At 45.5% G+C, this 13,031-nt stretch overlaps 1 protein-coding gene across 1 annotated transcript in view; it reads right to left on the bottom strand.

Annotated features, from left to right (window-relative positions):
* Positions 1-13,031, bottom strand: part of GCN1 (GCN1 activator of EIF2AK4) — a 97,231-nt gene that overhangs the window by 10,517 nt on the left and 73,683 nt on the right. The window contains exons 48-53 of the mRNA XM_073629318.1: positions 2,889-3,158; positions 2,687-2,800; positions 2,374-2,604; positions 2,089-2,282; positions 1,826-1,940; positions 294-390 (exon numbers count right to left, since the gene is read on the bottom strand). Of these exons, the coding sequence (XP_073485419.1) occupies positions 294-390; positions 1,826-1,940; positions 2,089-2,282; positions 2,374-2,604; positions 2,687-2,800; positions 2,889-3,158 (1,021 nt within the window). The remainder of the gene's footprint in view (positions 1-293; positions 391-1,825; positions 1,941-2,088; positions 2,283-2,373; positions 2,605-2,686; positions 2,801-2,888; positions 3,159-13,031) is intronic.

Below are 13,031 nucleotides of genomic sequence, written 5' to 3'. Positions count from 1 at the left end.
AGGATTGCCCAGAAACCAATCACCTGCTGTCTAATGTAAAAGTTAACTCCAGCGGTTCCCGCCCCCATGCAGCCCTCTGATACCGGCCGTTTGCCACTGTCCAATGAAGAGGACAGTGGCGAAAATGTCCGCAGGCGGGGTGCCCGTGAATTAATCACGGGCACTGACCGGCCGGACATCTGGCGGTGGCGGGCCGGGTGCGGCCAACAGGCCATGGGTTGCTGACCCCTGGTCTAAGACTTGAAATGACAAACAAGAAAACTCTTAGGCAACTGTAAACCTGGTCTACTAACCCAAGAGATGCTGTTGTAGAACTACAGAAAGTTCTTCATCAGGAAGAAAGGCACAGAGCTCTCCAAGGCAGCCAGCAGATGCCATACGTGTAGCATCCTGAAAATGAAAAAAACAGTAAAGGAGTTTTGAAGCAGGTAAGGCTGAATATAGTATATAAAACAAAGCACAGCATTAAACATGTCTAAGGGCCAGCTCACACCGGAATACTGATTTTTACTTCAGAATAGGCCTGGTCCTTAAGTGGTTGCACACACTTCTTTTTTGTTTTAAACTATCAACCAATATATTAACTGGTAAAGAAATGCTTTAGTTTACTCCAGAATATAAACATAATATGAGAGATCCATGTTGCATATTTGGCAATGTTTGGCTGGGCTTCTCCTATGGGTCACAGGAGTGCAATTCGTTTTGCACCTGTGACTGGTTTTCAGCAGAGAGCGGTCTGAGGTCTGCTCTCTGCTGACGACACACAGATCAGTGCAGGCACCTCATCACCTGGAAGTCTGGATCCACCAGGTGCCTGGACCGATGGCTGTCTCAGCCTCTCAGCGAACCGCTGAGACAGCAGCTCCCTGCCCCTCCACAGCTAAGCGCTCCAGTGAGCGTGGAGGAGCTGAGAGAACCGAGCCATTGGCAGTGTGCGATGGCTCGGTTCTCAGTGCAAAGTAGCCGGGGGACAGATGCAGCATCAGACCGATGCTGCATCCACCTAGGGAAGTGTAATGGGAGAAAAAAAAAACAAAACCATACTTCTTTAAAAGGAGCTGTAAACCCTTAGGGTTTTTTACCTTAATTCTATGCATGAAGTTGAAAAACCTTCTGTCCTGCAGCTCCCCCCCCCCCCCAGAGCCACCATTTTTCTTACCTGAACCCGATTGTTCCAGCTTCGAGGATGAGCAGCTCCAGCCGCTGTCTCTGGTCTTCATTGGATAGATAGCAGCAGGAGCCATTTGGCTCCACTGCTGTCAATCAAATCCAGTGACACGGGGGGGGCAGAGCCGAGTCCTGCTGTCTGTGTCAATGGACGCAGCAGCAAGACTCGGGAGCGCACCCGCACGAGTGCCCCCATGGAATGCGGCTCTCCGTTGGGGCACTCGATGAGGTGGAGGAGCCAGGAGCGCCTTCGGGGGACCCCAGAAAAGGAGGCTCGGGGCCGCTCTGTGCAAAACCCTTGCACAGAGCAGGTAACTATAACATGTTTGTTAATTAAAAAAAAAAAGCCTTTACAATCACTTTAAAAAGACTTATATACCAATTCAATATATTCCTTAGCTTACAGTCTTATTTTGCTTGATGCACGATACACCAGCATATTAGATCTTTTTTAATAACTGCAGTTTTGTTTCTATATGCACGATACCTCTTTTATGTAATTGTCAGATACTATGGTTTACGGTCTTTCACTGACTCGGAATGTGCACTTTACAACTGTATGCAGTCCATGTTTTATATCACTGTTATCTGGTGCAAATCGTTAAACAAGTAAAAAAAAAAAAAAAAAAAATATAGTAGATTGTAAAGATAAAATTACCTCATCATGTCCCAACATCCCAATCAACATGCTCACATAGTTCTTCCTTATTGCTGCATCTATTTTTCCTCCACCTCCTTGAATAATGAATCGCACAGCTTGAAGCATTGTCTCCCTAAAAATTTCAGACATAATATACTTAAAACCTGACAGAGTTATATCTTTTTTCTGTGCAGTATGGTGACAATCGGTACACATATATGTAAAATACATATCAATTCACAAACTATGCTTTCCATTGGGTCTCTTGGACAGGGCATTACCTCACGCCAGAATCCTCACTTTGGCGAATGATGTTCAAAAGTTCAGTGAAGAGTGGATCCACTTTTGTGTGGATAACAATCAACTTTCCCAGGGCATCAGCCGCCTTCAAACGCACAGCACGATTGGAATCTTGCAATGCTTTAGTAAATGTGGTTTGAAGTTGTGGAAGAAATGGTTTTAATGCAATGCCAACCTACAAAAACCAAAAAACATCCGTAGTACAGTTTTTGTAAACACTCATTTAGTAATAACAAACTAGCTGGCAATTATGTAGGAAGTTTTACCTTGGAAAGAAGAAGACTTAATGTTTCTAGAAGGGCAACTTTCACACTCCAGCTGAACCTATCACCCAGAATACGGATCAGTGGTCCAGTGATGCCAATCACAGAAGGCTGCAAGGCTTGTGCAGAAGTCAGCTTAATAACTAGGCCAAGTGCCTTGGTAGCCTCTTCTTTCTGTTCAGGATTCCCTGTAAGAACACCTTCCCTAAGCACTGGCAAAATTGAAGTCACTCCCTGAAATTCAATTTAAAAAAGTTACAATGCAATCAATCAGCACTAAAACAGCTAATGATATCTGTATAAATGAATGGACTACCTTCTTTGGAATACAAAATCCTGGTACATTTTCTCCTTTGGCATCATTTCCCACCATGCGAATATCTCTATGCAGGTCATCAATCATTGTCAACTGGCTTGCAGCATCTAATTTCTGCAAATTTAATTTTAGTTAAAAGTGTGCACATTTAAGTATATCCTTACTTATGCTTATACATCCTTTTTATTTAAAATTAACTTACTTTAGTGATAGAATTAAGGGCATCCCAGCTTTCATTCAAAACCAAACTGTTTGTGTCATTGAACAAGCGAAGCAGTCCCGACATCAAGCTGCGAAGATGTGCCGAGTAATCGGCTTTAGTCTTTGCACAGTATATGTTTAGGATAATTGCAGCTGCCTGCCGCATTCCAACATCAGAACTGCGAGTTGCTTCCAATAAATCTTCAATTACAATTCTCTGTCCGGCATCATCTTCCACAGACAAAATAACAGCTTGGCAATTTGCAAGTTCCTGAAGGGTGAACACAAACACAAAAGCGTAAAGTGGCTTGAAAAGAATATTCACCATTAAGATTTTGGCACCCAAGCCAAGATGACCAATTAAAAAAAATGTCTTGGAATAGTGTAATTACATGCAAGAGTTATTATATATACACACCACACACACTAAATCAAAAACAACTAACAATTCTATGATTTCACACACTGAACTGATGTCTAATTTGACTGTTCTTTGGAAGTTAAAGTACTAAATTAACTTTAGGTCTGCTGCCCTCCCACTGCTGCTCTATAAAAGTTATGTTTAATGAGAACATGTGTATAGTTACATTTTATGGGGAGGGTTTACTTTTGAGTCCATTTGTCTCACCAATTCCCTGTTATTGGCAGGTCTACTCTTGGGCAAAAGGCAGGTTCTAATATGAGCCAGAGGCACTGATTGGCTACTCAAAAAAGGTGATTTTTGTTACCATAAGGTCCCTTCCTATGGGTTCATTGATGGACACAGCCTCTCTTCTTAATCTTGACCAAACAGGGTTTTATAGCGCAACCCACAGGAGTAGGACACTAGGGAGAAAATCACTTTCTATGGGCAGTCCTTCTGGAATAAAACCCACCTCCCTACTATGGCAAGGCAGTTAGTCACAAAGCCGTGTGAGAAGTACAAACTCCAAATGAGGGGTGGGTGCAGTGTCCTTCAATGAACTCAGAGCATGGGATTTTACGGTGACAAACAAAAATCCCTTTCTCTTTTACATGTTCATTGATGGCCACAGCCTCTCTTCTTAAAGGGGTTGTAAACCCTCGTGTTTTTTCACCCTAATGCATCCTATGCAGCTGGCAGTGACCGGCCCCCTAGCCCCCCCGCTTTACTTACCTGAGCTCCGTATTTACCTCGGCAGGGACGTGCAGTCCCTCTCTCCACGGGGTTCCGGCTCTTGATTGGATAGATTGATAGCAGCGCAGCCATGGGCTCCCGCTGCTGTCAATCAAATTCAATGACGCGGGCACCGGGGCCGAGTCCGGCATTTGTGTCTATGGACGCAAATGCTGGACTCGGTAGCGCACCCGCAAGGTAACCGACCCGGGTGAGCACTTTTTCTAGGGGGTTATCTGATGCGGAGAGGTGCCGCAAGAGCTGCCGAGGGACCCCAGAAGAGGATGTTCGGGGCAACTCTGTGCAAAATGAGCTGCACAGTGGAGGTAAGTATATGTTTGTTATTTTATTTGAGGTGGCTCTAGCTCCGGTCAGTTTTTCAGGAGAGAGCACCGGCTCCTCTCTAGCTGGAGGGGGAGGAGCGGTTAGTATTCCCCGAATGTAATTAGGAAGGAGTGATGGGAGCGACGGTGGGGCCTCATGGTAAAGGGTTCTCACCAAGCTCCCTGAACTTCATGCCTTTCTGCCTGGAGTGGGGGCTGCTGTGGTCTGGGTCATTGTTCAGGGTTGGTCTTGAAAGCCTATGGAGTATGTGCCCCTGGAGTGGCAGTCCAGGGGTGCCATAAGATCACAGTGAGTGAGGGTCACGGTTGATGTTTGGCACCACAGTCACTGCACCATAGAACACGCTTGGGCCGGGCCTTTTGGCTGGGACCAGAGGAATTTTTTATTCCTGGCCGGAGGGCCTGGTCATTGTTTCACACAATGGCCACTTCTTTCACTCTCCTCTCCACTTATTCCTTCCCCACTTTATTTTATTTATTGCCTGTGTTTGTCACTTTTTGTATTTGTGTTGTACACGGTTTGTTGCACTGTGTGATGAGTAGGGTTGCAAGTCCTCGGGCCTGCCCTGAAAGTCTTGGGAGGGGGTGGACATGGCCTTTTGGCTTGGTTCGCCCTCTCTCATGGGGTCTCCCTTCGGGGGGAGCCCCACCTAGTACTTGGGTGGGTCTGTTTCGGCAGGCCCTCCAGAGAACGGCGTCTGTCTGGTTTCGGCCAGATGGACCAAGTGTAAGTACCCTTGTCCCCGTCTGGAGCCTAATGCCCCGGGGGATTTAGGGTAAGGCCCTTTGATTTTAGAGGGCTTGTGTACCCCTTGCACTTTTTTGTGTTTCACTCTTTATGTGTGTGCACATTTTTTTTTGGCACCGGGTGAAGTTTTTGGGTGTGTTTGCACGCCATAGGCTTTAAAAAAAAAAAAAAAAAAAAAAAAAAAAAAAAAAAAAAAAGTGGTGGGTCGAGCAAACCTTATAAAGATGATTTGGGCTCCCCAACTGTTGTATATGCTACACAACTCACCCATATGGATTCCTTTAAAATAGTTTAAGAAAATAGATTTCTGGTTCTGAAAGGTGTTGTGGAAAGGAAAAAGTCCTAGGATCAAACTGTCTATCCTTCAGCGTACTAAGGAGGGGGGGGGGGCTAGCAGTACCACAGCCGAGAATGTATTTTATCACCTTTCAATTGCAGCACTTTGCTGGATGGGGGACGATAGATTGGAGAGACCCCATATAAGCTGTGATTTTGAGTCACTGCTCGTATTATAATCTCATAGCCCAGTTAGAATCAGAAGAACCAAATTTAACCCCCACGGTGGAAACAGGCAATGCGCTGGGGGTGCCACGTGACAAACCCTTTGGAAGAAAGTGAGGATTAAGGAATACATGGCTAAGGAATGCTGAAAAAATTATTGCTAGAACAGAAACCTGGCCTTTGATGGTACAAAAGCAAGCTGTCATTCAACGACCAGTTGAAAAAGGGCCAAAACCTGAGCCACCACAATGGAACGTGGATGGACAACCGGAGCCTTGCACCAGGCTATATAAACCTTCCGGACGCAACAACATACAGTAGCTTCTGAGAGACAGACCTGTGTGCCTACAACATTGTGGGAATCACCAAACCTGAACACCCTCTGTTCCCCCAAGCCAGGCTTTCAGTAACCATGCCCTTGAAGACAGAGACAGTAAAGCAAAGTGATAAATTGGCCCCTGGGACAGGCGGTCCTCCTGAAACTGCAGCTGACTGGGAGCTAAAAAATGAGAAAGAAAATATTGCTATACCACATATAATAGCAAAATGAATTGTGAAAAGATAGTGTTTTGTATACTTTGTGAACATTCATACATATATAACACTTATGTTATAAAGCCTTAGGGTCACCAAAAGTGATAACAGGATGTAAAAATGGCAATAAAGTCCAAAACTGAATGTGCAGATACGGTGAACATAAATTTTGCAATGGTGATAAATTCCAAAACATATACTCGTGAGAGATTTCTGTATGTAATCCAACATGTGCTGACAGACCCTTGTGCGAAACCGCCACCTAGGATGACTGGAGGCTTACCAGAAAGTTGGGACCCACCTAGCATACGCTATATGGGTCAAACAGGCTTGGATTGCTCACTGGCAATGAAGGTAGGGAACCAAGGGCTGGTGAATGGTGAAGTTGAAACGTTGCTATCCCAAAGAGGTCTTCTTCATATGGAAGCTCGGACACCAACGGACATTACCCACATGTAATGAAGAAGGGGCTCATAGCGTAATTCCGTAAACCATAAAAAATTTATTAAAAGGAAAAACACTTACATTTCAGAATAAAAAGCGCTTGCAAGTAAAATGGCGGCAGTGGAGTCCTGGAGTCCATTCTGAAATGTAAGTGTTTTTCCTTTTAATACATTTTTTATGGTTTACGGAATTACGCTATGAGCCCCTTCTTCATTTCATGTGGGTAATGTCCGTTGGTGTCCGAGCTTCCATATGAAGAAGACCTCTTTGGGATAGCAACGTTTCAACTTCACCATTCACCAGCCCTTGGTTCCCTACCTTCATTGCCAGTGAGCAATCCAAGCCCGTTTGACCCATATAGCGTATGCTAGGTGGGTCCCAACTTTCTGGTAAGCCTCCAGTCATCCTAGGTGGCGGTTTCGCACAAGGGTCTGTCAGCACATGTTGGATTACATACAGAAATCTCTCACGAGTATATGTTTTGGAATTTATCACCATTGCAAAATTTATGTTCACCGTATCTGCACATTCAGTTTTGGACTTTATTGCCATTTTTACATCCTGTTATCACTTTTGGTGACCCTAAGGCTTTATAACATAAGTGTTCTATATGTATGAATGTTCACAAAGTATACAAAACACTATCTTTTCACAATTCATTTTGCTATTATATGTGGTATAGCAATATTTTCTTTCTCATTTTTTAGCGCTACACTTGGTTATATATGATTTATTACAAATTTTCTATTTGTTGTGTTAGCTGCTTACATCTATGACTTTTTTGGAGTAAGCGCATGGTTTATAGGTTTTTTAAGCTGACTGGGAGCGTCTGCGACCATCAGTGCACCACGGACACAAAGCCAGTCTGAAACCACCAGAATGATCGGAGGAATTGTGTAAATGATGCGATACTAATCTCATGGTGCCGCCACGCATCTGTTGAATCCGCCAGGAAACCAAAGGACACTTCCCCAGCTGGACAGGCTGGCTTCCATTGGAACCACCGTGCAATGGAAGGTGAGAAAGGACTTCCCAGGCCTGCTGGAAGCAAGACCAAAGCACCTCCAGGAGCCAGGGGAATGCAAAGTCTCCCTTGAGTAGTGACGGAAGGCCCGGGTCTTCAATGTGGTTTTATTCTCTGCTTGGCTTCCGGGAGGACAGTGTTCCTGCCACTCGTAAGGTTGTCAATGATGCCACCAAAGGTAGCCCTACGGAGATTGTCACCCTGGAAAAGGAGCCCCCTCCAGAGTCTCAGGAGATCAACATTTGAGGCAAAGCAGCACCGATGCGCTCCCACCAAGGCGGGGAGCTTGGAAAGGAGTGGGAGAGCATTCAAGGGTGCATCACATATGTAACTTGGGCCCGAACCAATCGTACCGCCAGCTTAATATACCTGTCAGAAAGTGCCTGAGACACCTGGACTGCCATCAACACTGGCAGCAGTCGACCTGGCAATGGTAAACATGGAGTGGGTAATCAATCCTGCTCCACAGTCGGCAAGATTCTTAAATAGGGGCCCTCCTCCACTGGTAGCACGGACATTTTACACATCCTCGAAATGGCAGATCCACCACAGAAGGGGGGGGGGGGTCACAAAAGTACTTCGGAACAAAGGGGCCACTCTGGACATTCACAATCTTGGTAAATAAATTCATCAAAGTGTGCAAGGTAAGGAGAAAAAAAACCTTAACAGACCTCTGAGCTATTAGCCACTGATTCCTGTTTTTTTCAGTCCATTTAGGACAAACTTGCCTCCAAAGACTCACAGTATTCTGCCATCACTCCCAAACTGAAAGAGAATGTTTTGGCTCTTGATGCAATACACACCACTTTGAAACAAGAGGATTAGCCTGTTGCTTCCACCAGCGCTGTTCTTAGTCTGTAGTCTTTTAGAGCTACAACGACTGCCAAGCTGTTCCAAGTCTTCCTTTAGAGACTGGCAACACCTGGACAAAGTGTCTGTCCCCCCTCAAGTGCTTATCAGCCTTGCACGCATATGAAGAGAACTTTGTTTAAAAGTAGTCTGCCCTCTCTGAGGATCCAGCAAAGCCTCAAATCAACCATCATCCTGGTGAAAGATGCATCTGTTCTTTGAAGAGCCCACTGATGAGAGATTAGATTAGAGAGACCTCTCTCTAGAGCTATGTTCTTCTTAGCAGATCCTGATCCTCACCCTGTTCTAGCTATGACCTAAACACTGACCGACTGGTCTAAGGCTATCAGAAAGGATCACTATTGTGGTTGATCCCTTGATAGTTGTAGCCCTCAGCTACAAAATTGACAGGCTGGTGACAGACAGGAGGTCTCCCATCTCATTTACCAAATAGGTTTCCTGTCAGTCTGTATGTGAAGAACACCTTGGTTATACTGCTGGACTGTAAAACCTGTCTCCAAAAACATTTACTCCACAAGTGTTAAAGGGATGACATCTCTTTGGATCTACTCTGGATACGGTCATGAAGGACGCTTTAGGCTCAGTCTGAGAAGGCTCAACCTTCACAGGAGGTTCAAGTGGTTGTAAACCCTTTTGTCTTAGAATAAGGCTTACCAATAGGTAGTGGAAATATATCCTAAACGTGCGCCAATGTCGTCATTGGTGTAGGCGCTGTGAAGAAACGGACAACCGTGCCGTTTCTTTCCCCAGCGTGTGCCGTGACATCACGTGGCTCTGGCCAGTCACAGAGCCGGAGTCCGCGGCCCCGGAAGGAAGAGGGGCGAAGATAGATGCAGCCTGCACTGGGGACAGTGCGGGCTTAGTTTGCAGGTGTCATATAGTGGGCTAGTATGCGACGCATACTAGCCCATTATGCTTTTCATTTGCAGGCCTTGCGGGGAGCAAAAGAGGAAGTAAAACCCATCGGGGTTTACTTCCTCTTTAAGAAAGGTTCTTTTTGTTACTCAGCTAACTAAGCAAGTCCAAACCACATACAAGGCTTGGAGCTCCAAGTCTGATAAATCTGATAAACAAGTCTTCTTCTACATGAACATGTGTCCCCACTTGTCAAAGCGAGAGGATGTCAGTTAACCTATGTAGACATTTAAACTGCCTATATCTCAGATGATTGGGTGTGCTGGGTGGTTTTCAGGAATTAGATGCTGGTTTTATTCACAGCACCTTGCTTGGTTCCAACTCTCCAGTATCACCGCATAAATCCAATCTCTAAGGTAGACACTCACTCCGCTAGCTAGAAATGGGGACCACATATTTCTGAGACAGGTGAATAGGTCGATAATATGTTCCATCAAGTCAGAGGCCGGGAATGAGGCTGTCGTGCAAAAGTATGTGGGGAATACTTGTACAGTAACCCCTCGGTCTTCAGCCTGATATATCCTCATATGAGGGTGTGCGACTGTACTATCCAGCAGAGCATGACAGTATGAAGGGAACAGTTAGGACCAATCCAGGCCAATGCAAATCAGTCACTCGGCCCCCCAGTCGCGGGTTATACAAGGCTGTCCACACAGTCCATAAGCGTGTTACTAGTTTTCCTCCAAGTATTTCTGGGGGGCTGTCCGGGGTATGGTCATGGGGAAAACCCTGAGGGGCCATGAGGTGACTCGGGGCTGGAAAGAAGCATTATAGCTACTTATCTGTGGGCTTCTCTCTGCTCCAGCCATGCGATAGCAGCCTCTGGATCCTTGAAGAAATGAGCTCTGTCCTCTCCCTCCACTCGGAGCCGAGCTGGAAAAAGCATTGCATACTTAATATTCTCAATGTGGAGGTGCCTCTTGACTTCCCATAAATGTGCGCCTTCTGTGCTGCACTTCCGCTGAAAAGTCCAGGAGGACGGCAACCATTTTGTTTCCGAGGGGAATGTTACCCTTCTCACTGCTGAGACGAAGTATGGCATCTCTGTCTCTGAAATTTTGCTATAAACGTGCACGGGGGTGCTCCTGGTGGTGGTAGTCTGCCCAACAGGCGATGTGCACATTCAACCACAAATTTAGGCGAGAACGATTCTCTCCCATATGTGTCGCAGAGTAATTTTTCCAGAAACGTGGGGGGATCTTTCCCCTCCACCCCCTCAGGGGGTCCAACAAATCTAAAACTGCAGCGTCTGAGCCTATTCTCAATGTGATCTTGCTTCTGTAATAGCTGACTTACTTGGAGCTGCAGATCTGCCGTGGAATTCTGTAGGGGGGGAGGGAGTCCTCCACATTACTCAGCCTGGTCTCAGCTTCAGTGACCCTTCCCTTCAGCCTCTGGAAATCTTGCCTGACTAATGAAATGTCCACCTTAACCTTCTCAATCCACGCTGTAAGGGTGGTCTGACAGGCTGTGATAGCTTCTTGGCATGAAGTAATTGCCTCCAGCACCCTCGCTGTATCCGTCCCGACGGAAGGCTCCTCTCCCTGCGCGGCGGCGCCATCTTGGCTCGGGGAATCAATATCTTGTTGGCGGACTTGTCCCAGTTTTACAGCCGATGAAGTTGCTTTCTTCGGCGGCGACATACTCCTTATGGATTCCCGGTGCGGCGGCAGTGATTTGCGGGTCTGTGATTACGTTTGTGGTCTCAGGACACTCAGTAAGGATCAAAGGCCGGCGGAGCTCTGTCTTTCAGCGTCCTATTCCATGCCGCTCCAGGCCACGCCCCCCCACACAAATCCAATCTCCAGGCTTCTCTGAAAGGTCTTTTAGATCAGGGTGTTATTGCTCCAGTGCTTGTTTTCAGGGGTTTTACTCCAACCTTTCAAGGTTTCAAAAGATGAAAGAGGGCATATCTGCCCCTTCTTGGTTCTAACTGGTATAAATGTCTTTATTCAAACTCAGAAGTTCTGTATGGAATCCATTGCCTACATTCACCAGGGAGACTTACCTGGTGGACCTTGCTGGATTTGATGTTACAGAGCTAGCCTGGCAGTGACCTTTGGGCACCAGGTTTTGCATAAGTCGCTGCTAAACCCAGTCACTACGAAAGCCGATATCCAGCGTGGCCTATTATCAGCATGGATTTAGGTGCCTTGACTGGACCCCACTGAACTGGATGTTACAAGGCTAGGGACCTTCAGCCACTTTCCACACTATTTCTGGTAATTAGTTAGCCACAGACCTTCCAGGTCTAAAGCTGGTGAAACTACCACTGTCCTGGGCAGAACTTAACCACTTCCCGTCCGCCATATAGCAGAATGACGGACGGAAAGTGGTTGCATTATCCTGACTGGTCGTCATATGATGTCCAGCAGGATGAGCCTGGAGCGCTCAGCGATCAGTGGTGTGGTGTGTCAGTCTGACACACCACATCTCTGATTCCTGTAAAGAGCCTGATGTAGGTTCTTTACCGTGTGATCAGCTGTGTCAAACAGTGTTAATTTCGTTGACTAAAACATTTTAGCCGACTAACTTAATACCATTTTAGTCGACTAAAATATGACTAAAACTAAAACAACTGACATGACTAAAATATGACAAACTAAAAATGGCATTTTAGTCAAAAGACTAAATTGGGAATAAAACTAAAATGGCATTTTAGTCAAAAGACTAAGACTAAAACTAAATGGAAATTTGACGTCAAAATTAACACTGGTCTGTAGTGCATGTTCATACCTCAATACCATAAATAATAAAATATTCAATTTTTCACTCCAGCAGTATATAATGAGTTTGGAAATTGTAGAAAAATGCTTAAATAATGCATTACAATTTAATTACACCCATTAGATTTTAGATGACTAAAATTAGTTTTAGTCGACTAAAATGTACTGGAGATTTTAGTCGACTAAAATATCCTGGAGATTTAGTCGACTAAATACAACTAAAATTAAAACAATTGCAAAACTAAAATGGGACTAAAACTAAAATGCTATTTAAGTTCTAAGACTAAGACTAAAACTAAATCGAGATTTGCTGCCAAAATTAACACTGGTGTCCAATCACAGCTGATCGCATGGTAACTGGGAAGTGCCGTTAATCGGCTTTTCCTCTACTCGCGCTGACAAGGCATGAGTAGAAGAGAGCCAATCGGCTGCTCTCCTGACATGGGTGGGGGGGTCTGAGCTGATAATCAGCGCATTGATTATTTGTGCAGACCCATCCAGGGTGCCAACTAGAGACCACCAGGGATGCCCATCAGTGCCTCCTAATCAGTGCTGCCTGTGAGTGTCCATCGGTGCCACCTATTAGTGCCCATCAGTGCCGCAAAAATTAAAAAAAGCCAGTGGTGATCATATATCACCAAAAGAAAGCTAACATTTTTTGTCTGGGTACAGTGTTGCATGCCCGCGCAATTGTCATTCAAAATGCGACAACGCTGAAAATTGGCCTGGGAAGGAAGGGGGGCAAAGGGGAGTGCCCTGTATTGAAGTGGTTAAAGTCCCAGCCTTGTCTGCCATTTACATCCCAAGCGTAGACAATTTGTCAGCCAGCAGAGTCAGGGCCTGGGGTCTCACCCTACTATTCATCAGAGGCTCTGATGACAGGGGTTGGGACCACAGAAACAA

This window comes from Aquarana catesbeiana, linkage group LG01, assembly GCF_042186555.1.
Source record: "Aquarana catesbeiana isolate 2022-GZ linkage group LG01, ASM4218655v1, whole genome shotgun sequence".
Lineage (NCBI taxonomy): Eukaryota > Metazoa > Chordata > Amphibia > Anura > Ranidae > Aquarana > Aquarana catesbeiana.
Note: the sequence above shows the minus strand (reverse complement) of the source record. Positions and strands in the feature narration are given on the sequence as shown.